The sequence below is a fragment of the Pinus tabuliformis genome, chromosome 7 (genome assembly GCF_031772625.1).
Source record: "Pinus tabuliformis cultivar Carrire ecotype Pingquan chromosome 7, CPIR1, whole genome shotgun sequence".
In the NCBI taxonomy this organism is placed as follows: Eukaryota; Viridiplantae; Streptophyta; class Pinopsida; order Pinales; family Pinaceae; genus Pinus; species Pinus tabuliformis.
This window is the reverse complement of record NC_142293.1, coordinates 1,673,118,131-1,673,144,716: the sequence shown is the minus strand read 5'-3', so window position 1 is coordinate 1,673,144,716 and position 26,586 is coordinate 1,673,118,131. Positions and strand designations below refer to the sequence as shown.

The 26,586-nt window shown below is 43.0% G+C and overlaps 1 protein-coding gene across 9 annotated transcripts in view; it reads right to left on the bottom strand.

Annotated features, from left to right (window-relative positions):
- LOC149254884 (myosin-11-like) overlaps window positions 1-26,586 on the bottom strand; it is a 483,587-nt gene that overhangs the window by 199,922 nt on the left and 257,079 nt on the right. For all 9 annotated transcript variants that reach the window (XR_016267192.1, XR_016267193.1, XR_016267195.1 and 6 more), the window contains one exon: window positions 25,993-26,214. Coding sequence is in view for 4 of the 9 variants with exons in the window: in XM_089460258.1 (XP_089316384.1) it covers window positions 25,993-26,214 (222 nt within the window). In the remaining 5 variants the exon portion in view is untranslated. The remainder of the gene's footprint in view (window positions 1-25,992; window positions 26,215-26,586) is intronic.

Here is a 26,586-nt window from a genome sequence, read left to right as displayed (position 1 = left end):
ATTTTAATAACACTGTGTCTGGGTGGAATTTGCCAAAACGATTTCTGGGTATTCTAGAATACATGTGTCCAAGCCCCCCTGTAAATTTTGAGGCTTAGAGCACATCTGATGCTACCAAAAATCAACAAAACACATAAAATATTCAAATTTTAAATAAAAACATATATATTCATGTGCATTCATATCAATCCAAAACATTTGTGCACAAATAAGCAAAAGTTATCATTTGTATAGCATGCAAGGGTGCACATAACCAAAATAGCATTGAGTGCAATCCATCCCGGAACCAAAAATACATCAACAAATAGGCTCTAGATGGCCTCTAGCATCCCAAAAAAATCATGCTACAACTACCTATCTCAAAATCATTGCCTATATTGGGATTTTCATCAACAATATCACCCTCTAAGCATTTAAATAAGATAGCAAAAATGTAGCATGTCAAGTCAAGATTTTGTTTGAGTGATGGGTACATTTTTAGTAGGGTCGTGATAGAGGAGTTCGACATCCAATACCACTAACATCAAGGTACATAGAGGGTTTGGTGCTCTTGATTAAATACTAGTTTCATACCCTCATACATGACCGAATCCGATGGAAACATTGCAATCACCCCAATCCTGAAATCTTGAAAAAATGATCAGTCTATTGGATTTTGAGTGAGATCTAAAATTCTACTTTCTCCATATGAAATCCAATGAGGTTGAAACCACTCTCAAACATTCTGAGTCATTTCATGGTAATGTTAAAAAATTAAGTAAAAGGATGAAAATGAAAGATAAAGGAGACTTTAACATTAACATGAATTACTTTAAGAATTTAACATTACCATCAATTGCATAGCAATACTAGGGCCATAGGCTTGAATATTAGGTTGCCCCACTCAAAATTCTTGGTTTTTCTTAAAAAACAAAAAATTGTTTCAAACATATTTGATCAACTTATACGGAATCGGCCAGTTCAATACAAGACAGGTCGGTCCGGTGAAAGCAGGCCAATTCGGCACCGAACTAGCCATTTCTGGTTCCAAACCTTGAACCGGACTGATTTGGTCCCCAAACCCATCAAACCAGTCAGTTCCACTAGTTTTGGTTTGATTCTGATAACAGTGAACCTCAAGATACCTTTCATAGGTGATACTATCTTACCGGGACTCCCCCATCAATGAGAGTCCATAAAGAGCAACGAATCTTGTCTGTGATGACAGTGGGCCATTGTCCCACTGTTAACACTTAGTATCAATGTTGCGATAATTGCAATCAGGATTAAATCGGCGACAATCCAGTGTTACAGAGGTATTGCAAGCATCGGGATTGGGTATGAATCTAATCTCAGTATCCCAATGGCAAGACAAGGGATATGATGTCCACTTTGTAGGGAAGAAGGTGTTCATCAAACACCAGAACTGAAAGAAGGTGAAACAAATTGGGCTACGAAACAACATATTGTACAAGTTGCAGTTCGACTCTCCAATGGCACTAATCAACCATGGAAGTAACAATGGGAAAGACCTGAATCAGTTATGACACAAGAGGATGGCATATTTAGATCATGGAGCATTTAGAATGCTCAAGCAAACAGAAACAAGTGTTCCAGAATTAGGCATTGTTACCACTCAAACTAGCAGGGGACTTAAAGAGGTTCCTAAGAGGGCAATTGCTAGATCAAGGGCAACGGTGGAGGCTTAGCCCATTGTCACGACAACTAAGTCTCCCTGCTCTTTACGAACTTTCACCAATGCGAGGAGTCCCCGTAGTGTAGGGATCACTTTGTAAAGTAAAAGTCAATGGAGAGGTGAGGAGTGACCCTCAAAACTCTTTCCCAAGGATGGAGTGAGGAATGGAACTTGATTGCTCTTTAAGCAAGGGACTTGGTCCACCAGGGGTAAGGGTCAAGGATTAGAGGGTTGATGGAGAAAGGATAGGCTTATAAAGGAGATTCTCAATCCCTATCATCCTTGGAAACTTGGAAACATGGACCCAGCCCGAGTTCGGGGATGGAATGTAGCAACCAATGATGTTCCTATCCTAGACAAGGTGACGGGAAAGGACCAAGAAAGAATATTTACTTCAAAAGGTTGATTGATCTTAATGAGGCCTAGCCTTGGGGATGCCTAAGAAAAATTCAGTCCTAGATCTAGGGCTTGGGAGTCCCTTAGATTTCACTGTTAGAATTGCCTCAAATTTGGAGGAGAGGGAAGGGACCCACCAGCACAGTAGCCTCTAGGAGATCGAAGCTTTTCCTTGGGTCGGTTCCCAGGAAATTGATGCCCTAGGTGACCTTATGGGGCTAGACTTGGGGAAATAGGGAAAAGAGTAAGGAGAAGGTTAAAATGATCACCCCTTTAAGGGACCAATGCCTAATTCACTTAGGGAGATGAAGTCAAAGATGATAATGAGCAAGAACTTGGTTTCTTGATCAAGAAGGCCCAAAAAGTCAACTTCATCCAATGTTGAGAGAAAGACAAGAAAAGTGACTTTCAAGCATTTATACTTCAAAGCAAATGATGTAAGCTCATCGAGACGAATAATCTCTAGGACATTTCATTCATATAACATTGGCCCATACATTAAACTCAAACATGCTCAATTCAACGTTTCAATTATGCAGCAACTAGCCCTAATTTTAGCAATATGCGACAGCAAGAATAATAACATCAAAATTCACTTACAACGTTATAGATTATTTCCAACCAGCATTTGGTTCACAAGACAAAGCTCCAAGACAAGATAAATAGCCCAAATCCATACATTGAAATTCATCCATCTCCAAAAAATATCCTCCAAGGAAAAAATGTGAAGTTCTCTATGATTAGAGAGATCCCAAGTCAAGTGATAATCCAAATGAATGTATCTAACATCAATATATAGCCTCCTAAGGAGTTCGAATTAGCCTATGGGCCTACATTAGCCCCTAATGATAAAATAATGTGCAAATAATAACCACTATTGGTGACAAGCCCACCAAACTAGCTCACAAGTGTAAAAATAAGCCTCACAAGGGGCCAAAAAAAAGTACGTGCATGTCGTAGGGCCCTCCAAAGGCTCAATAGTATCCTAAAGTGCCATATTGAGGAATACATTCCTAGGAATATGATGGACAAGGGGATGGCCCCTTGTTCTCCAAGTAGTAGACCTGTGGTGCTCCTAGTGGGTCTGAGGGCACATCAATGACCCCATGGGTCTCCATATATATCGGAGATGCCTGTATATCCTCTATAATGGTCCAAGTGGTGGAATGAATGTTGCCATGACATCGCACATGTGTTGGGACATCGGCTAAGAGTGTGGGGCTCCTGTGGGGGCCCGTTGGGCATAGTGTACCAAGCATATCACCATCACCCCAAAAGTGGATCACTAGTAGTCTCTGAACATCCATGAAGATCTGTGGAGTGTTGTCTGCTGCTGTGGAGGCCCATGGCTCTCTATGCACACCCTACATGTGCCAATGTAGACCTCTGGGTGTCAGGATCCCATATAGGGAAACCAAAACCAAATGGAAACCACCTGCAATCCTGTATAAGATCCAATGCGTTCCCTATGCTTCCAGTATAACCAGTCATTAAAATAATCCTGTAAAAGAGATTACAAATCATGGATAGCAAAGTGAGCACTTCATAATGGCATGCCCTTCTGTAGTGGTCTTTGGCATGTGCTAGTGTCTCCAAACTCCAAAGGGGGTTAGCCAAGTACTTTATTAGGTGGTTTCAGCCCTTAGAGGGGATAGTATGTCCAAGGTACATCCCTCTAATGGGGGTGGCAAGTGACAAATAAGTGAGATGGAATAGGGAATGAGAGGGGCAGTCCTGGGCCACATAATGGGGCATAGGGGTAGCTAGATAAGGGGAAGCCCATACTTGGGTATGTAATGTATAGGAGGGAGCAGTCGTGGTACATGAGGTGCCTTGGCCTTGATTTTTCCACCCTTCATTATATGCCCTTTTCCTTTTACGAATTTTCTTTAATTAACTGCTCGGGGCTCAAAGGACAAGAGCATGATGTGTAAGATATTGCAGTGATTACCCCCTTCAAGGTAGGGTGATTCATTGCCCTCAGGGGTTAGGACAATCATGGGTTCCTAAACGATAAAGTGTTAAAATTGGCAACTAGGGCCAAACTCCATGTGGGTCATCTTATTTATGGCAGCTGATATTTTTCTTGGATCCCTCTCATCGAGAGGTGTAGGATTGATCGAAAGATCATCCAATTTCGATAAGTATTCATGGAGTTATGAATTTATTTGCGTTATAAGACAATTCGTCAAGGTCGGCCAGCGACCAAACAAACCCCACATGCGCTCAATGTTTTAGTATAAATAGAGCTGGCCTTCAAGTCATTTCAACACACTTGGGATCTCTTCCTCTCTCTACTTGTCGTTGGGTTTTAGCAGGAGGAGAGATCTTAAGGAATAACGTTGCCCTGATCCAAAGGGCAGAAAGTCGGAACTACCGGAAAAGCCGGAACTGCCGGAAATGCCAGAACTGCCGAAAAAGCCAGAAATGTCGGAAACACTGGAACTGTCAGAAATGCCAAAACTTCCAGAACTGTCGGAAAAGCCAGAACTGCCAGAAAAGATGGAACTGCTAGAAAAGCCGGAAAAGCCGGAACTATCGGAAAGCAGAAATGTCGAAAAAGCCAGAAAAATCGGAACTGCCGGAAAATCCGGAACTGCCGAAAAAGCTGGAACTACCAAAAAAGACAGAACTGCCAAAAAATCCAGAAAAGTCGGAACTACCGGAAAAGCCAGAAAAGTCGAAAAAATTGGAACTGCCAGAAAATCCAGAAAAGCCGGAAATGTCGGAATTGCTGAAACTGCCAGAAAAGCTGGAACTGTCAGGACTGTCGGAACTGCCGGGAACAACCGGAACTACCAGAACTGCCGAGAACAGCCGAAACTACCAGAATTGTCAAGAACTGCCGAAACAGCGGGAGCATCTGTCGCCGAAGGAGAGCAGCATACAAGGGACAGCGAACTAACATTGGGAGAGTTGTATGGTACTTAGCAGCAAATACACCAAGCATGCAATGTTACAGCTAGCATGCAAGGGGCAACTAGCATGCAACAACAAGCATGCTAAGGACAACAAGCATGCTAAGGACAGCCAACACATAGGTCAAGATGGCAACATGGTGCAGCAATGGCACATAATGCAGTACAGTGATGGGTACAGTCAAGATAAATGAAGCGTGATGAGATGCAGCATAGTGATGATGGGTGCAGCGCGGTGAGGTGCAGCATGATGACGAAATGCAACACAACGATAGGTGAAGGAGTAACCTTGGAGAATTAGTTGAAGCAGCATGTCTTCAACTGATCTCATGTATCATCTTCTTTGAGATGATCTATGCTTTTATCTAGATAAGTCAAAGTGTTGACTTCTGTTGTAAATGTACTATCTCTCTCTCTCTGTTGAACTATTGAAGAACATATAAGAAGAATTGATCAAGGGTTTCCCCAAATTAGGGTTTATCCCTGGCTAGCGCCACATCTTGTGTCCTCTTCTCTTGGCTTGCCTTCTGTGATTTATGTTTATGTTCTATCTGCAATTTACTTTAATGCTGATGTGATTGCTAATATATAAAAGATATGGAGCTAACTGTGAAAATTGAAATAAATTGCTCTAAGCATAGAACATACCTAAAATTAACATAAAGGAGGCTCATCTAGGGCCTATGGCACTGAGGTGATGGCCATGGATTGGGCTAGAGCTCATGTATTGGCTTTTGCCCATGTGCTAATTACTTTTTGTCTTGGCCATATTTTGCATTTTGTGGTAAAATTTCCTGTTAAATGTGGCCAATTATGCGTTTTCTTCCTTTTTTAGTTGCTTCAACCTCTGGGGCATCATTCTAGGCCTAACCCAAGGTGGGGGCAACAGGATAGGGAGGCTAGCCCTATGTGGACCCAGAATGGGAATGTGGGCCCAGGTGGGAGAAATGATGAATGGGGTACAATGAGCGGGAAGGGATTAATGTATGTGGGTAAAGAAGCAGGACCACGCACCCGAACTCGGGGTTTCCCAAGTAGTACCACCCTAGAACCAAATGGTCAATAAAGGAGATCCCATGGGACTAAGATTCAAAGGTAACAACCAAAAGAGATCAAGGAGACAAGAGTACAAACTAAGCCCAGTCTTTCTGCCAAATCCCCCCATCAATACATACCAAAAAGTATCCATGATATATAAACCCAATACTCAATTATCAAATGACAAGACATACCTTTAGATTCGGGAGGCCCACCTTCAAACATACGATCAATACAGGTGGATGAGGGACCACATGGCTAGCTCAGGTGGCAGAGAAATGGTCTAAGGAGCTAGCAAGAGGCATCAAGGGGTTGTTGGCTGCCGGTTGAGGCTCATCATGGAGAAAAAAAAAAAATCTCCTGGGAATAGCACCCACAAAATGGTGGGTAACAGGCACGGAACATGATGATGCGTGCAAGGGGTGCGTGCTAGGGAAGTACGCTAAGGCAATGTTCCCAAGGAATGATAGCAAATCAGAGGGTGTGTTAAAAGTTATACACTCAGATATATGTGGTGCTATGTCCACTAGATCTCTTAGACGATACGAGTACTTCGTCACCTTCATTGATGATCTTTCCAGGAAAACCTGGATCTATTTTCTGAAGATCAAGGATGAGGTCTTCTATCACTTCAAGGAGTTTAAGGCTCTGGTGGAGAATGCGAGAAGGAAAACGATCAGTGTGCTTTGCTCAGATAACGGGGGTGAGTACAGTAATAGTGACTTCACAAGTTTCTATGTGAAGGAAGGCATCACAAGAGAGTGGACACTTCCATACAATCCATAGCAGAATGGGGTAGCGGAGTGGAAGAACATGTCTATAGTTGGGGCTACAAAGGCGATGTTATATGACCAGGATTTGCCTAGGTTCTTATGGGCACGAGCATGTAACACAGTTGTATATATTCAGAACAAATTTCCTCACAGGGTGTTGGGGAAGATAACAACAGAAGAAGTCTTCTCAGGGAAGAAGTTAGGAGTCTGTGACTTCAGGGCCTTTGGTAGCATAGCTTATTGCCATGTAATAAATGAGAAGCGTACCAAGTTGGATTAGACTGCAAAGAGGGTAAATTTTGTTGTGCATAGTGAAACCTCTAAGGCATACAAGATCTACATTCCTAGCAGCAAGAAGATTATCGGGAGATGGGACCTGAAGTTATGGAGGACAAAACCTTCAAGAAATCTCGCAAGATCCCAACAAGTAATCAGAGTGAGCCAGTAGAAGCTCCATTGGTTCAGCAAAAAGGGCAACCACTAGGACCGTCGCAAGCACAATCAAACGGATCCAGTACAGTTACCAGTACCAGAACGTGCTCAAGTGCAGGAGATCCAATGAGTCCACAACAGACGGACCAACAGAGGTAGGATAAGGAGTTAGTTGATCGTCCCACCACTAATGGTCAAACCAGTAGGGAAGTTTGACAGACATTGAGAGATGCAGAAGAGTTCATTGGAGTTCCTAAGACAAATAAGAGAGAACGTAGACAACCTAAGAGGTACCAAACATTGGTCGCACAGGTTATAGAACCTTCCAGCTATCAAGAGGTCGCACAGCATCAGGTGTGCGTAGATGCCATGGTAGAGGGGTATAGTTCTATCATAAAGAACTATTTTTAGGAGGTGGTGTCGAGGCCTAAGAACAGTTCAGTTGTGGGATCTCGATGGATCTATAAAATCAAGTACGTTGCAAATGGAAGCATGGACAAGTACAAGGCTAGGTTTGTTGTAAAGGGGTATGCACAAAAGGAAGGGATAGACTATGAAGAGACCTTTGCACTAGTGGCCAAATATACTTCTATCTGATCGGTTATATCTCTAGCATCGTAAATGGGATGGCAGACTCACCAGATGGACATCAAGACAGCCTTCTTGAATGGGGTGATAGAGGAGGAGGTATATATAGAACAGCGAGAGTGCTCCAAGACATATGAGAGGGGCATGCATGTGTGCAGACTGGAGAAAGCTCTATACAAGCTCAAACAGGCTCCCAGGGCATGGTATGGTCAAATTGATAGCTACTTGCAGTAGATGGGATTCATCAAGAGTGGCGCAAATCCCAACCGTTACTATCTTATGGTAGAGGATGAGTCACTCATCCTAGCGTTGTACGTGGATGGCCTCTTCTTGACAGGGTCATCAGGCTCATACAGGACTGCAAGAGGAACCTGGCAATAGAATTTGACATTAAAGATTTGGGGTTGATGCATTACTTTCTAGGCTTGGAAGTATGGCAAAAGGACAGGGAGATCTTCCTTGGTCAAGGGAGATATACTACAAAGATTCTAAAGAGATTCAGGATACATGATTGTAGACCTATGTCTACGCCGATGATTACAAAATGGACAAAGATCGATGCATCAGAGGACGAGGATGTTGACCCCACCTTGTATAGACAGCTTATTAGTTCCCTCATGTATCTGGTAAACAATAGGCCAGATATTCGCTTCGCATTCAACACTCTCAGTCAGTATATGGTGGGACCAACGAGAGTGCATTGGACAACAATGAGGCACATTTTGAGGTATTTGTGTGGCATAGTCAAGTATGGATTGAGGTATACTCGAGGTGATGGTGTCAAACTACGTGGATCCATAGATGCAAATTGCGCAGGCAGTTCAGGGGACAGAAAAATTCCATTAGGTGTTGCTTTAACATTGGATCAAGGGTGGTTTCCTGGTGCAATAGGGAGCAGAATTCAGTAGAAATGAGCTCTGCAAAAGCAGAGTATATGGCAAAGAGCATAGCTACATGCAATGTTATATGGCTTCAAAAGAGCTGGTGAGCATGTTTGATCAGAGGATGAAGGAGACCAATATCTACTTTGATAATTACAGTTGCATCAAGCTCTCTGCCAATCTAATGTTTCATGATAGGGAAAAACACATAGATATACAATATCATTTCATCAAACATTGTGTGCAACGTGGAGCAGTCTAGCTATAGCATGTTCCCACAGAAGAGCAAGTTTCATATATACTCACAAAAGCTCTAGGGAGAGTTAAGTTTGTCTATTTCAGAGAATAGATGGGTAGAGTGGAGAACCCTTTTCAATAGCAGGGACAGGAGTTTGTTTCTCAGATGCAATAGTTGCAGTAGCATGAGATCAATTGCAACAGAGCAAAGTTGGCAGTAGTGCAGGAGGCACAGTGTAGTGTCAGCAACAGCGCAGATGCAAGTTGGTTCACTCAAAGTGGCAGATGAATCAGAGTTGTGCAGTGTTGAATTGAGGTAACATCGAATGTGCTCTAAGCCTCAAATTTTCCAGGGAAGGTTGGGCACATGCATTCCAAAGTACCTAGAAGTCGTTTTGGGAAATTCCACCCAGAGACGATTATATTAAAATAGTTATTATTTTTAATGGAGTTCCCAAGTCTAAACCTAGGAAATTAACAATATTAATGGGTATTAATATAATTGTGGGTGTAACTTCTAGAAGAAGACAAGGATCAAGCTAAAATGATCTTAGCCATTGATTAGATTTTAATTTGGGTCGTTGAATGTCAACAAGAAGATTATTTAAGGAAGCTTGAGGGTCATCTGGAAGACACACCGAGAGATCAAGAGATCGAACATCTGAAGTGAGAAGTTCTTAGGAGAAAATTGTAATCGAAGAGATTTGTTGTAAAAGAGGGGAAGGGGCAGTGATCCGGAGGAAGATCTCCAAATCCGGAGAGGCGGTAGCAAGAGGCTGAGTTATTCCCAATGTAAGAACGTGTGAGTGTAGGAACTCACGAGTGCAGGAACCCACGAGTGCAGGAACTCACGAGTGCAGGAATGCGCGAGTGCAAGAACTCGCGAGTGCAGGAACTCACGAGTGCAGGAACGCGTAACTGTAGGAACACGTGAGTGCAGGAACTCGCGATTGCAAGAATGCACGAGTGTAGGAACTCGCAAGTGCAGGAACGCACGAGTGCAAGAACTCGCAAGTGCAGGAACACGTGACTGCAGGAACTCGCAAGTGCAAGAACACACAAGTGCAGGAACGCGAGTGTAGGCAACACGAGTGTCGGGGTTGCTTAGGGAATATCTCTGCCTAATTTTCTTGATGTTTGGATTGCCAGTTGGGCATCCACAGAGGTACTCATATTTCACTACTGCATAGTAAAATAAAACCCTCACTACTGCACTGGTTTTCCCAAGTTGGGCTTTTCCAGGGACAGTTATCCAAAAATAACGGTGTCCTATGTGTTTGTATTTCCTTGCTCAGTTTCTATGTTTCAGAATCATATTTAGTTTGGTGTATAGGCTGCTTCAGTAATTTACTTCAATGTTTCAAGAAGAAATTTGAAATAAGTTTGTAATGTAATTTACGATCTACGTGAAGTAGATTCAGTTGGTTGTAGTAGGATTCCTGAGATTGTTAGAACAAGGAATTTTCACATAGTATCAGAGTTATTGATGTGAAAGAGGAAGAGCAGATCTAGCACTGAAGGGATCTAGCAAGCAGCATTTTGAATCCCCTGAGGGATTGCGCAGTTCTAGCCAGGAGGCCTATATTTTCGTGGGTGCCTCTCTCTAAGTGAGCTGACAAAGAGGTAAGGTTGCCAGATCGAGAATTTGCCAAGGCAAAGGGAACCACACAGAGCTAGAGGGACGCAGTTTTCTGCAAGCTGAGTGCTAGGCAAAAAAGTCGTCAAAAGAAGAAAGCAGATCGCATAGTGAGGCAATACTTCCTCAGTGATTCCTTGCCGAGGAAATCAGTAATTCTCATTTGTTGGGCAGCAGAGGAGCAGCAGACTTACCAGCTCAATCAAGGAGTACATAAGCCAGCCTAGAAGCTACGCAATAGGGAGAAAGAGAGAATTGTTCAACATTTATCGGAGGATATGGCAACCAATGGCTTGAGGGATTAGGACAGGTTGGACGGAGCTTCTAACTATGTCATCCGGAAAGCCAGAATGTCTTTCCTTCTAGATGAGCATGCCCTCAAGACGTATGTCAATAGTGTGGTAGCTGTCCCTGCGGATGCAGATCCGCTAAAGAAGTATAAAGTTGAGATGGCAAAGGCCAAGCGGATGATCCTAGATGGAGTCAAGGATCACGTGGTGTGTCACGTTGCTAGTAGAGGGACTGCTAAGGAGATGTGGGATGCCTTGGCCACATTGTATCAGGGATCTTCTGAGTAGCAGAAGATGTACTTGGAACAAAAGTTGAGATCTGCGCAGATGCAGAAGGGAGAACGTGTGGATCCATTCCTCACGAAGCTGAAGGAGACCCGTGATGAGTCGTCGTTTGCGGGGCATACACCTCAAGATTTGGAGTTAGCAAAACTAGCCCTAACTTTTGTCTCGGATGAGTGGCAAGTCTTTGTCCAGCATATCCTGGGCAGAGCAGCATTGCCTAATTGGGATGAGATGTGGGCAACTCTAGAACAAGAAGAGTTCAGCAGAGACCTGGTCAAGGTCAGACTTGATGGAAGCAACAACAATAGTGGGTCGAAGCCCAAAGTAGAGGAGGAGGATAACGCAACCCTTGCATCGAAGGGGTGGCAGGGGCAACAAAGACGAAAGAAGGACGTTTCCAAGGTGAAGTGTTTCAAATGTGGCGAGATGGGCCACTATGCATTCGAGTGTCCCTTGAAGAAAAAGGACAACAATGAGAAGCACGATCCTAAGGTCGCAACCGCAAAGATCGAACAAGAGGACGAGTTCGCCATGACAGCCAAGATACCTCCAGGAGGGTAGTAGACTGATATATAACTGTAGTTCGATAGAGCTACAAATGGGTGAGATCCTTGAGGAGCCCATCTCTTGGATCATCACCTTGCTACAGGAGCCCATGATCAGTAGTAGCAGGATGGAAGAGTTTTCAGTTGGTGCCATGGAGTGTTGGAGCGACAAATTGTAGTAGCTAGCAGTGCCAAAACTTGAGCAGCGTAGAGCAGAAAGGCAGCAGTGCATGGGGGCACAGTGCAGGGCTTCAACAGCGTAGTGACTTCAAAAGACAGTGTGGGACTAGGAGCAGTCAGGCTTTCAACACCGAGGTGTATCCACGGGATACTTATCCAATATTGGGTGTTTCCAGTTGCTTCTCTCAGCAAATGAGTTGCAATATGAATGCAATGTTCGCAGTGGCAATGCTAGCAACATAGCAGATGCAACATTTGAGAGGGAGTTGTAGTACGCACGTAGCATTGGCAGTGGCAATGTCAAAGGCAGTAGTACAGTGCAGCAGCAACACAGTAGTTGGTGGACAGCATGTCAAACATCAGCAATGCAGAGGATGATGCTTCAGACTTAGAGCAGTATGCAGCAGTATATTGCTAGAGCACATTCCTCGCTAAGAGGAGTGTTGATTTGGGGTAGCATCAGATGTGCTCTAAGCCTCAAATTTTGTAGGGAGACCTGGTCACATGCATTCCAAAGAACTCAGAAACCGTTTTTGGAAATTCCACCCATAGACGATTATATTAAAATAATTATTATTTTTAATGGAGTTCCTAAGTCTAAACTTAGGAAATTAAAAATATTAATGGGTATTAATCTAATTATGGGTGTAACTTCTAGAAGAAGACAAGAGTCAAGCTAAAATGATCTTAGCAATTGATTAGCTTTTAATCTGGGCCGTTGAATGTCAACGAGAAGATTATTTAAGGAAGCTTGATGATCATTTCGAAGACACACCAAGAAATCAAGAGATCGAATTTCTGAAGTGAGAAGTTCTCAGGAGGAAATTCTAATTGAAGAGGGGGGCAGGGACAGTGATCCGGAGAGGCAATAGCCAGAGGCTGAGTTATTCCTAGTGAAGGAATGCACAGGTATAGGAACGCGCGAGTGCCAGAATGCGCGAGTGCAGGAATGCGTGAGTGCAAGAACGCATGAGTGCAAGAACGTACGAGTGTAGGAACACGCAAGTGCAGGAACGTGTGAGTGCAAGAACTCGCAAGTGCAGGAATGCACGAGTGTAGGAACGCGTGAGTGCAAGAACTCGCGAGTGCAAGAATGCGCGAGTGCAAGAATGCGCGAGTGCAAGAACGCGCGTGTGTAGGATCTCGCAAGTGCAAGAACGCGCGAGTGCAGGAACGCGCGTGCAGGAACGCGAGTGCAGGCAACACAAGTGTCGAGGTTACTTAGAGAATATCTCTACCATATTTTCTTACTGTTTAGATTGCCAGTTGGGCATCCATAGATGTACTAAGATTTCACTGTTGCATAATAAAATAAAACCCTCACTCTACATTGGTTTTCCCAAGTTGGGTTTTTCTGGGGACATTTGCCCAAAATTAACAGTGTCCTATGTGTTTGAATTTCCTTGCTAAGTTTCTATGTTTCAAAATCATATTTAATTTGTTGTAGGTTGCTTCAGTAATTTACTTCAATATTTCAAAAAGAAATCTGAAATAAGTTTGTAATGTAATTTACGATCTAGGTGAAGTAGATTCAGTCGATTGCAGTAGGATTCCTGAGATTGTTAGATCTAGGAATTTTCACATGCAGTGGCAGATCATCACAGTTGTTAGACATCAGCAGCGTCTATGGAGGATGTTATCGAGACAAAGTGAGAGAACACCTTCCTCGCTAAGAGGGAGTCTTAGTTTTTGTAGCATCACACAGGTGTTCTAGTCTCGAGTTTGGCCAAACAGGCTAAGAAACACAAGATCTCCAGAACCCAGAAAAAGTTTCAAGAGAAAACACCTAGAGATGGCTCAATTAAGTTAATTGATCAATAAAGAAATACTTCCCATGTGTAACTTAGGAAAAGTGATTAATTTACAATAATTAATTGAGAAAGGTGAGATTTCTCTATAAACTCATGTGGATCGAGTTAGAGATGATCTTAGTCGTTGATGGGGATCTAATCATGCTTGTTGGTTCACCAACGAGAGATTTTAAGAGTAACTCAATGGAGATCAAGAAGATACACCAGTGAGGTCGAGTTCCTTGGCAGATCAAGCTATCCAGTTGCATAGGTTGAGCAAGGAAGAAGAGTTCGAGCCAGAAGGGGCATAGAGCCATAGAGGGAGCAGAGATAGTGATTTCCGAGGAGTTTCCAGCAATAGAGAGGCAGTAGCAAAGAGGTTGAGTTATTCCACTAGAGGTTGCGCAAAGGACTATATAGGCAGTGTCTGTGAGGTAGCTCAATTATGCTGAACAGGGAGTTGATTCAGTAGACAGAGGCCGAGATAATTTTCCATAACGCTGGAGGATCACTTCCAGTAGCATCGGCAGGAAGAACGACTTGGTCAGAGGCACTTTCAGGCTATGCATGTGCGGGATTGCGCAACCACTACACACATGCAAGGGTGCTTGAGGGCTAGTTATTCTAAGACAAGTTGTGCCAAGATTGCACGTGCAGAGAGAAAATTCTCTCTAATAATTTCAGCGAGATTATTTGCTGAAGATTGTACTCAGATTTTCATTCTTGCATAATAATAATAATAATAATAAAACGCTCATCTCCTACATCGATTTCCCACATTGGGTTTTTCCAGGGACATTTGTCCAAAAATAACGATGTCAATTTTATTGTTAGTGTGCTCTGTTTTCTCAGTTCTTGTTTTACTTTCCACGGCGTATTTTTTTTATGGTGAAGAAATTGCAACATGTTTTATTCATTGTTTGTCGTAGCAAATAAACAGCATAATTCATCAGTTAGAAGAACAAATTTCCAATCGCTACATTTCAAGAAATTTTCACAATCATGAGCATGTAGACCCATTTTTGGACATGTAGTTAGACCTACTCTACATCATCATATAAATAAATGATCATTGATGATATAGTAAATTTTGTATTTACAATTATCCTTTTTGTATAAAGAACAATGCATCATGATTTTAGTCTTCCAACTTATAAATTATCTAATGATTTTAGTTCTAATGTTCTGATTCAAGCAAAGTTTTGATTTTTAACGTTGAATACGCTTTTTAAAATTAACAGATATATATATATATGGCATTCCCATACCGTATCTAGATCCTAACTTTTCAAAAATCTAGTGGATCTACATCGAATCTTGATCCATATCCATTTTCGTTTCCTGGAAACTTAGGTTTTTACTATGCCATGACTAAGTGCTTAAATATTATTGAAATCTTGTTTCGTTATTGCATGTAAAATTGTTCTCTAAGGCCTATAGGGAAACCTTAATGTGTAGACACTACATTTAATTTCCCCCCTCACATGAATAATACTTGGGTTTTAAAAGTGGATATCCTAGGCATCCTCCCTTACTCCATCAAGGTCCTTACTTCAATTTTTAACCCAAGGACTCCATTAAACCTTAATAGGATAAGGAATTATTCATTACATGTGTTGAAAATCCATAAACTCCATAAAATTTCATCTTCTTTTTCTCTCTCCTAAATGGCTATGGCTGGAATTTCTAAGTCTGACACGTTAGAAACCCTTCATGCACTTTATTGATTTATTCCTACCTACTGGTTCTGTTAATTAACAAGTTATTTACCATGTAAATACTGGAAATAATACAAGTACATGCTCAACACATTACAGATCATCAATTGAAGGAAACAGAAACAAGCACAGGAGAGACACCATTGTTTTTGGACTAATGTCCCCGGAAAAACCCAATGTGGGAAACTCAATATAGCTATCTGAGGGTTTGATTTATTAAGCAGTTTCAAAATACAATCTAGGTACCAAATCCGGCTCACCCAACAGACAAAATCTCAAGAGTAGTACCTCTCTACTCGGAAGCAAATATACATGCTAAAGCCCCGGATAAACACTCCAAAAGCTCCACAGCTCCAATCTTCCCCACAAAACCCTAGCGTCAGCCTCTCTTTGGCCCAGCATTAGCCCAGCATCACTCTGGTTTGGCCTACGTTAACCTCTGGAGGCACTGCATCAACCCTCTGGCCCTCTATGTCACCCACGTTGGCCCTCTAAGGCCCTGCGCAGCTCTTAGCTGCCTCTACATGAGCCCTGGTTGCCTCTGCATGAACCCTTGGCTGCTTTTGCATCCCTCTCTGTCTACTGCGTTGATCCTCTCGGTGCTATCTCTGCCTCTCTGCTTCTGTATTCACTGCCCCTCAGCTGCAACTCTGATCACTCTCAACTTTCTCAACAAACCCAGCCCCAAAAAGTCGAAATCTTGATCTCTTGGTGTATTCTCCAAGTGACCTTCAAGCCTCCTCTTATACTTTTCTCGTTGACAAATCAACGGTCGAGATTAAGTCCCTACTCAGCAACTAAGATTAAATCTGGCTTGATCCATGACTTTTGGACCATTCTAACACAGTTTTATATTAATTCACATTAATATTTTAATTTCCCTAAGTTTAGACTTAGGGACTCCATTAAAAATATTAATTATTTTAATATCTCCCAAACTGTTTAGAATCTGCCCAAACCCTTTCTGGGTATTGGAGATCTCATGTGCCTTAGCCTCTCCACCAAATTTCATGGCTAGAGCACATCTGATGCTACACCAAATCAACACTCCCTCTTACCGAGGACTTTGCTCTAGCAATACTCCTCACTGAGTATTACTCTGATCATCCGGCATCAGTCCCTAATGCTAGGCCTACAACCCATTATCTGTACTATTGCATCTCGTACTGCCACCCATGGCTCTGCCACTGCTGCATCTGTACGACAGCTCCCTCTGCATCCGTGCTGCTGCCCATGGCCCTGCCACTGCCACTGCTGCATCTGTACGACAGCTCCCTCTGCATCCATGTTGCTGCCCATGGCCCTGCCACTGCCATTTCTAACTGTTGCACTGCAACTCAGTTACTGAGAAGTAAGTAACTGATCTCCCAACTCTGACATCTTTGTTAGGCTAGAGACACTCCCGATGTTGATATTCCCTCTGTCGTTGACAAGTGCTCCCTCTCTGACCTCTATGCTACTGCAACAACTCCCTGCATATCGCACCGTTGCACACCTCTCTGTGCCATCCTGCACTGGTGCAACACTCTCGTGCCTCTCGCACTGTTGCAGCCTACTAGCCTCGCGTTGTCTTAGGAATCCTGCACTATAGCTCTCTCTGCCGCTCCATCCTCATCTGTCTCTACCGACATCCACTAGTCCTACTACTCCTCTTCGGGGCTCCTGTAGCCAGGTATAATCCAAGAGGTTGGGTACCTCGAGGATCCTGCCCCCCATCTTTTGTAGTCCTCCTGACTACAACTCAATGTCTCCCCACTTTCGCTTAAGTGGTGTTTGTGCACTCATGACACAGACGTCGTCTGTCTCCACTTCCTTCTCTGCCCTTACTGGTGCTACCTTGGTCTCAGAAGCCTCTCCCTTGATCTTCTTCCTCGGACACTGGGTCACATAATGACCCAGCTCCCCACAGGGGAAGCATTTGACCTTGGAGAGGTTCTTCTTCTTCCGCTTTTCTTGCTTACCCTCAGATGTTAGGGCACCATCCACCTCCTCCTCCTTCTTGATTCTGATCCCCTTTATGTTGCTTCCCGTCCCGGTCACCCTCCTGATCTCTTCTTGGCGAAGAGCAGCCCACATTTCCTCCCAATCTGCAAGGGTCGCCCTGCCCAGTATGCTCTAGACAAACACCTCCCAGTCTTCTGAGACTGCATTCAGGGTTGTTCTCACCATCGACTCTGGATATAGTGTGGCCCCTATGGAAATCAGCTTATCTCGGATATCCTTCAATTGACCGTATAAGGTGTCGATCTGTTCTCCCTTCTTCATCTGGTATGACAGAAGTTGATTTTCTAGGAGCATCTTCCTCTGCACGGAAGTATGTTGATACAACTTGGTCAGGGCCTCCCACATCTCCCGTGTAGAATTCTTTTCGGCAATACGTGGTACCATATGATCCTTGACTCCGTCAAGAACGATACTCTTGGCCCTCACCATTGCTTCGTCATACATATCATTTTCAGCTAGGTCAACTAGGACTGTTATCATCTTCAAGGCGAAGTGCTTGACACGAATTCTGTCAAGTACGGAAAAGATTCTGGCCTTCCGGACTACGAAGTTTGAGGCTCCATCCAGTTTGTCCTGGCCTCTTACTCCGTGTAGTGCCCTTTCGTTGCACTTCTACTTCCCTCATGGAAGTTCTCGATGTGACTCCCTCTGAGCCTTGATTTCCCTCCTGGAAAGCTTTCTGCCGATGTTGAGATGCCCCCTACTCCGATCGTCTGTGCAACCACATCACTAATCTGGATTTCTCAACTAGAAACCCTCGGTAGCAACTCCCTCCTCCTCGGCCTTGCCCTTTTAGGTATTGTTCTGACAACAATACCCCACTAGCTCCACTCTGCAACTTATCCACAACCTCCTAAACCCCAGCAACCCGAAGGTGAGAGCTCCTAGGCTTTGCGCAATCCCAGCACCGGCAAACTAGCTCCCTAAGCCACCATATCAGCCCCCCTGGCATCTGCGTGGCTCTGTGTTAGTGTGTCTTTGCCTCCCTCAGCCTTTGCGCAGCCTCTTCTTGGCCCGAACATGATGATGCAGGCACTGCGTCACCCCTTCCTTGTTGTTTTGTTGATAGGAATAGCTTTTGTCACTCGGGATAGCTTTATCTACTACTATTACTTTGCTCCGCTGATGTCCTCAATTCTCCTGTGATCTGCAACCACGCTCTAATACCATGTTGGAATTTCTAAGTCTGACACGTTAGAAACCCTTCATGTACTTTACTGATTTATTCCTACCTACTTGTTCTGTTAATTAACAAAACATTTACCATGTAAATACTGGAAATAAATACAAGTACATGCTCAACACATTACAGATCATCAACTGAAAGAAATAGAAACAAGCACACAAGTGACACCGTTGTTTTTGGACTAATATCCACGGAAAAACCCAATGCGGGAAAACTGGTGCAGTTATCTGAGGGTTTGATTTACTAAGCAGTTTCAGAATACAATCTGGGTGCCAAATCCGGCTCCCCAACCAAACAAAAATCTTGGCAGTAGTACCCCTCTAATCGGAAGCAGATATTCCAACTGAAGCCCCGGATAAATACTCTGGCAGCTCCACTAATCCAATCTACCCCACGAAACCCCAACATCAGCCTCTCTCTGGCCCAGCGTTAGCCCAAGGTCACTCTGGCTTGGCCTGTGTCAGCCTCTGGAGGCATTGTGTCAACCCTCTGGCCCTCCACGTCACCCACGTTGGCCCTCTGAGGCACTGCGCAGCTCCTGGCTGCCTCTGCGTGAACCCTTGGCTGCTTTTGCGTCTCTCTCTCCAGCTACTGCGCTGATCCTCCCGGTGTGATCTCTGCCTCTCTGCTTCTATATTCACTGCCCCTTAGCTGCAACTATGATCACTCTCTTAACTTTCTCAGCAAACCCAGCCCCAGAAATTCGAAATCTTGATCTCTTGGTGTATTCTCCAAGTGACCCTCAAGCCTCCTCTTATACTTTTATCATTGACAAATCAACGGTTGAGATTAAGTCCCTAATCAAAGGCTAAGATTAGATCTGGCTTGATCCATGACTTTTGGACCATTCTCACACAGTTTTATATTAATTCACATTAATATTTTAATTTCCCTAAGTTTAGACTTAGGGTCTCCATTAAAAATATTAATTATTTTAATATCTCCCAAACTGTTTAGAATCTGTCCAAACCCTTTCTGGGTATTGGAGATATCATGCGGCTTAGCCTCTCCACCAAATTTCGTGGCTAGAGCGCATCCAATGCTACCCAAATCAACAACTATGGCAGCCTCTAAGTTTTATAGGGCAAATTTATGCATAAAAGTGAAGTTTGAGTGGAAATTTGTGTCTCTTAATTTAAGAATTGAATCTATAAATTGTTTAAAGGAAAAATCTCACATAGTGTTGTTGGAATTTCTAAGTTTAACCCGTTGGAAATTCTTCCTATACTATCTGGTTTATTTCTTCTTACTTGTTTAATTACTTAACAAGTTATTTACCATGTAAATATTGAAAACAAACACAAGTACAGTATCAACATCTGCAGATCATCAACTAAAAGAAAACAAGTACACAAGTGACACCGTTATTTTTCGACCAATGTCCTAGGAAAAAACCCATTGCGAGAAAACCGATGCAGCTATTCAAAGGGTTTTATTATTATGCAGTTTTCAGAATACAACTAGGGTGCCAGAAATGGCTCACCCAACAGAGAATTCCCTCTGCGTCACCCTTCCCAACTCACCAGCACCCAGTCCACCCCATGAAAATCTTCCCAGCACTGCCTCTTGACCCTGCGTCATCTCTGCTAGCCTCTACGTCAACCCTCAGACCCTCTGCATCACCCACGCTGGCCTTTCCAGGCTCTACGCAGCTCCCAGCTGCCTCTGCGCAGCACCCAGCTACCTCTGCGTAAACCTCTCCGGGCTCTGCACTATCTCTCTAGTACCAACTCTACCTCTCTGCAATGTATTCACTGCCCCTCGCTGCTGATCACTAATTCACTTTTTCTTAGGAACCCTGCTCTAGCAAAATGAGTGATTGATCACTCTTGTGTGTTCTCCAACTAACCCTTAAGCGTCCTCTTATACTTTTCTCGTTGGTCCATCAATGGCCGAGATTAAATCTCTAATCAATGGCTAGGATTAAATTTGGTTTGATCCATGACCTTTGGAACATTCTAACTCGGTTTTATATTAAAACCCATTAATATTTTATTTTTCCTAAGTCTAGACTTAGGACCTCCATTAAAAATATTAATTATTTTAATATCTCCCAAACCAGTTAGAATCTACCCAAACCATTTCTAGGTCACGGAGATCTCATGCGCTTTAGTCTCTCCACCAATTTTCATGGCTAGAGTACATTCGATGCTACACCAAATCAACACTCCCTCTTAGCGAGGATTGTGCTCTAGTAATACTCCACACTGAGCATTACCCTGATCATCTTGCACCGGTCGTTGTGCTGATGCTAGGCCTCCCTGCCCAACATCCTCTACATTGTTGCATCCTGTATTGCTAGCCATGGCCTTGCCACTGCCACTGCTGCATCCATACGGCAGCTCCCTCTGCATCCCTGTTGCTGCTGGTCCATCCTCCCAGCACTGCATCTACACTGCATTCCCTCTCATCATGTTGCATCGTGCTACTGCACTGCAACTTAGTTACTGAGAAGTAAGTAATTGATCCACCCAACTTCTGACATCCTTGTCAGGCTAGAGACACTCCCGATGTTGAATCTCCCTCTGTCGCTAACAAGTTCTCCCTCTATTGACCTCTGCACTGCTGCAACAACTCCCTGCATGTTGCATTGTTGCACACCTCTCTGTGCCATCCTACACTGGTGCAACACTCGCGTGCCTCTCGCACTGTTGCAACTTGCTAGCCTCACGCTGCCTGTGCACTCCCACACTGTAGCACTCTCTGTCGCTTCATCCACATCCGTCTCTACCGACATCCGCCAGTCTTGCTACTCCTCTTCAAGGCTCTCGTAGCAAGGAATAATCCAAGAGGTTGGGTACCTCAAGGATCCTGCCCCTCATCGCATGTAGTCCTCCTGACTACAGCTCGATTTCTCCCCACTTCTTATCAAGTGGCACATGAGCACTCATGGCACAATCGTCATCCTCCTCTACTTCTTTCTCTGCCCTCACTGGCACTCCCTTGGTCTCAGAAGCCTCTCCCTTGCTCTTCTTCCTAGGACAGTGGTTCGCAAAATGACCCAGTTCCCCACAATGGAAGCACTTGACCTTGGAGAGGTCCTTCTTCTTTCTCCTCTCCTGCTTCCCCGCAGATGCTAGAGCCGCATCCTCTTCTTCCTCGTTCTTGATTCTGAACCCTTTGTCGCTATTCCCTGCCTTGGTCAACCGTCTAATCTCTTCTTGACGAAGAAACCCCCACAGTTCCTCCCAATCCAGAAGGCTTGTCCTGCCTAGTATGCTCTGGACAAATACCTACCAATCCTCTGAGACTGCGTTCAATGCGGTCCTCACCATCAATTCCTGATCCGGCGTGGCCCCTATAGAAGTTAGCTAGTCACAGATCTCCTTCAATCGACCGAGGAAGACATCTATCTAATCTCCCTTCTGCATCTAGTATGATTGCAGCTGATTTCCAAGTAACATCTTCTTCAGCACGGAAGTGTGCTAGTACAATTTCTTCAAGGCCTCCCACATCTCATATGTTGTATCCTTTTCGACAATATGGGGCACCACATAATCCTTGACCCCATCAAGGATGATGCACTTCGCCCTAGACATTGCCTCCTCGTACTTCTCATTTTCATCTGGTTCAACTAGGATCGCTATTGTTTTCAAGGCGAAGTCCTTGATGTGATATATGTCTAGAATGGACAAGATCCTAGCCTTCCAGACCACGAAGTTGGATGCTCCGTCCAACCTATCCTGATCTCTCAGTCCATTCACGGCCAGTATGTTGCTCTTCTTTCAACTCCTCCGAGTCTCTCAACTTCCTGCCTAGAAGTTCTAGGTTCACCTCCCTCTGAGTCTCGATTTCCCTTCTGGAAATCCTTCTGCCAACGTCAAGCTGCCCCACTTTGATCGTCTGACTCTGATCAAGATTCCTTGGCTAGAAATCGGCCTTGGCAGCAACTTCCTCCACCTTGGTCTTACCATGTTAGGTATTGTTCTAACCACAGTAACCCACTAACTTCGCTCCGCAAACTATCCATGGCCTCCTATGCCCTAGCAACTGAAGGATTGAGCCACTTGGCTCTAAGCAATCCCGACAATGGCAAATCAGCTCCCTTAGCCAACTGCATCAGCCCTCCTGGCCTTTGTGTGGCTCTGCTGCGAGCTTGATTCTGCCTCCCACAGCCTCTGCATTCGCCTCTCTCTGGCCCAGACTGATGACGCAGTCTCTCTGCGTCACTCCTTCCTCTGTCACCTTCTGCACGGATCAGCTCTGTCACTCGGGACAGCTTAATCTGCTGCTACCGCTCTGCTAGCTGATGCCTTCAATTATCTTGTGATCTACAACCTGGCTCCGATACCATGTTGGAATTTCTAAGTTGAACCCATTAGAAATTCTTCCTGTACTATCTGGTTTATTTTCTTCCTACTTGTTTAATTACTTAACAAGTTATTCACCATGTAAACACTGAAAATAAACACAAGTACAATATCAACATCTACAGATCATCAACTAAAAGAAAACAAGCACACAAGTGACATCGTTATTTTTGGACCATTGTCCCTGGAAAAACCCAATGCGGGAAAACTGGTGCAGATATTCAGAGGGTCTTATTATTATGCATTTTTCAAAATACAACTAGGGTGCCAGAAATGGCTCACCCAACAGAGAATGCCCTCGGCAGTAGTACCTCTCCTCGGAGACAGATATTTCGGCTGACCAATCACCGGATGAGTGATTCCACAGCAACAATTGCAGCTTCCATTGTTATGTGTCACCCTCACCAGCTCACCAGCACCCAGTCTGCCCCAGGAAAATCTTCCCAGCGCTGCCTCTTGGCCCTGCATCATCTCTACTGGCCTTTGCGCAACTATTGAAGCCTCTGCGTCAACCCTCACACCCTCTGTGTCACCCACGCTGCCCTTTCCAGGCTCTGCGCAACTCCCAACAGCCTCCGTGCAGCACCTAGTTGCCTCTGCGTCAACCTCCTTGGACTTTGCACTCTCTCTGGTAACAACTCTACCTCTCTGCAATGTATTCACTGCCCCTCGCTGCTGATCACTAATTCACTTTTTCTTAGCAACCCCGTTCTAGCAAAATGAATGACTGATCACTTTGGTGTGTTCTCTAACCGACCCTCAAGCCTCCTCTTGTACTTTTCTCATTAGTCCATCAACGGCAGAGATTAAATCTCTAATCAATGGCTAAGATTATATTTGGCTTGATCCATGACTTTTGAAACATTCTAACCCAATTTTATATTAATACCCATTAATATTTTATTTTTCCTAAGTTCAGACTTAGGACCTCCATTAAAATATTAATTATTTTAATATCTCCCAAACCAGTTAGAATTTGCCCAAACCATCTCTGGGTCTTGGAGATTTCATGTGCTTTAGCCTCTCCACCAATTTTCATGGCTAGAGCACATCCGACGCTACCCCAAATCAACAAGTGCATGGTCTATACCTCTTAAATAGGGCTGATTTTAATCTCTTTCTTGCCATCTATACTTACTTAACAACCATAGAAACAGTTTCCCTAGTCTAACCCAACTCTCTATTGGAAGATCTTGATCCTTTAAATATCATTCTAAGCTCTTTTCTTGGGCTGCTATATGACATTGAATGCCTCATCATGGCATATCTTCCAAGCCCTATCTTGGTCCAGATATGGAGTATTTTGAACCTTGGTATAGAACACAAACACCTAGGCCATCTTAGGCCTTGGCAGTGGTTTATCCAAAACTAGACCTTTTACTCATCATCTTGAACCACAGCATTAGAACATCTTTCTTGGTGATTTAGGGAAGCCTCCCTTGTTGTTTAGTTTTAATAAAGAGGAGAAAGACTACTGAGGTGATAGTGCCAACCCTTTCTTTTGTTGCCACAAGGTTTGGCCCTGCCCAGTGAAGCTTTGCACCGGGCTTGCTAGAATTCACGGCAAAAAGGCCCTCATTTCTAAATCATATAAATCTTTTTTTTCATACATTTCAATTCAATATTATTTTATCCTAAATGGTCTTTACATTTCAAGCATTCTGGATATTTTATTGTTGAGAAAGATTCAAGATTTAGTTATCACATGAATTCAAAATTAAGAGAATAGAACATGGAGTTTCATCTAACTTATGCATTTCAAAGGAATGAAAAGAACCAGTCTGCAAAGGCAATGAGGGTATAAAATCAATATAAACCGAAGAAGATCAGAAGGGAGCACCAAGCTTTGCCCAAAACTTAAGGGCTTGTTGAGGGCTCAAAAAAACGATAATCTGCATTTGCAAAATTTATATAAATATCTTTTTTCCATACATTTCAATACTATATTATTTTATCCTAAACAAATGCCTTTACATGTCAAGTATTCTGGATATTTTGTTGTTGAGAAGGATTTCAGATTTATTTACCACACTAAGTCATAATTGAGAGAGTAGAACATGGAGTCTCATCGAACTTATGCATTTAAGGAATGAAAAGAAACCAGGCAGCAAAGGCAATGAGGGGATAAAATCAATATAAACCCAAGAAGAAGATCAGAAGGGGGCACCAAGCTTTGCCCAAAACTTAGGGGCTTGTTGAGGGCTCAACAAAATGATAATCTGAATTTGCAAAGTTTGGTTTTTATGCACACTTGTTATTATGCAACTCCATGGCAGTGAAGAGAAACCTGTAATCAACAGTGATTTTCATGAAGCAAACACAGGACTATGGCAGGGTGACCAACACCACTATGTAAAGGCCGAGATTGTATTTCACAGGTTGCAAATGATTGCACACAAGGAACACACTTCCTTTGACCCAATGGATGATATTCTCGCAAATTAAATCAAAATATTCACAAAAACAAAAAATGCAAGACAGGCAAGCAGATTTGACAAGAAAAGACAAAGATGATCTCTTCCTTATTCTCAATGTAACATAAAAATTAAGTCTCTTCTGCATTTTTTATCACTATCAGATGCCAAATGTTAGAGAACAATATATAAAAAAATCTAATGAAGTTTGTGATTCAATACGTCACATCGAACTTGGACAAAGTTGCAGACACAGAAGAAAGTGGAACAAAAATCAGGTGAACCATGCAATCTTTTGAAATTGATGAGTAATAAGAATGAAACACTTTTACATAGAAAATTGTAGATTTGTATAAATGTTGATATTCATCAGTGTCACACCAGCATATGTGCATCTACATATTTCCTCTGCACACGCTTTTCTGTCTCTAGCAATTGTGCTTCTATAGAGATACACTCAATTTATAAGAAAGCATAAACACAACACAATTTAGGAAATTGGAAATGTCTTTATCAGATTATACATACCGAACAATACTTCAAAGTTCAAACAAATCTATAATTTTAAAACACATTACCTAATTTGATATATGAATACCAAGTCCAACATCATGCCAAAATCATTCCTGTTTTCAAGTTATTCAAAATTGAAATTGCAATACCTGGGCATATCCGATCACTATCAGCAATATTTACCTTAAGAGACTGATTTTCTCTTGTCAAATCCTGGATTTTCACATAGCTCTCTTCCAAGGCTGAGCTTTGATTGGTAGCAAGTTCAAGTTTATTTCGGAGTACCAGATTTGCCTCTTTCTCTTTCAATGCAAATGCTTTAGCTGCATCTGATTCAAGTTGCATTTCTTCCAAAGCATTCTGGAGCTTCCTAATTTCCAAACTCTTGGATTCTTCAGCATCAGCCTGAATATGATTGGATATAATTCAGAATACTTTCCTACTACTGGAACACAATTTCAAAAGTCCAAAAAAGAAAAATGAAATATGTTTTAACAAATGAAATATGAAAACCCCAATTCTCTAAATTTTAAAAAGATTCCATATCTTATCCATATCAATGACTAATCAGCAAAAAATGTACCTTGTAATATATTGAAGACTTGTATGCACACATGATGGTCTAGAAACAGAAACGACTTAACTAAATATGGCATGTGTCTCAATTCCCTTATTAAATTTATGAGCACTGGCTCTTAAAATGATGTAATCAAAGCACATTCATATATCAAATGCTGTCTTCCAATTCGATCAAACCTGGGTGATTGTGAGAAGTGA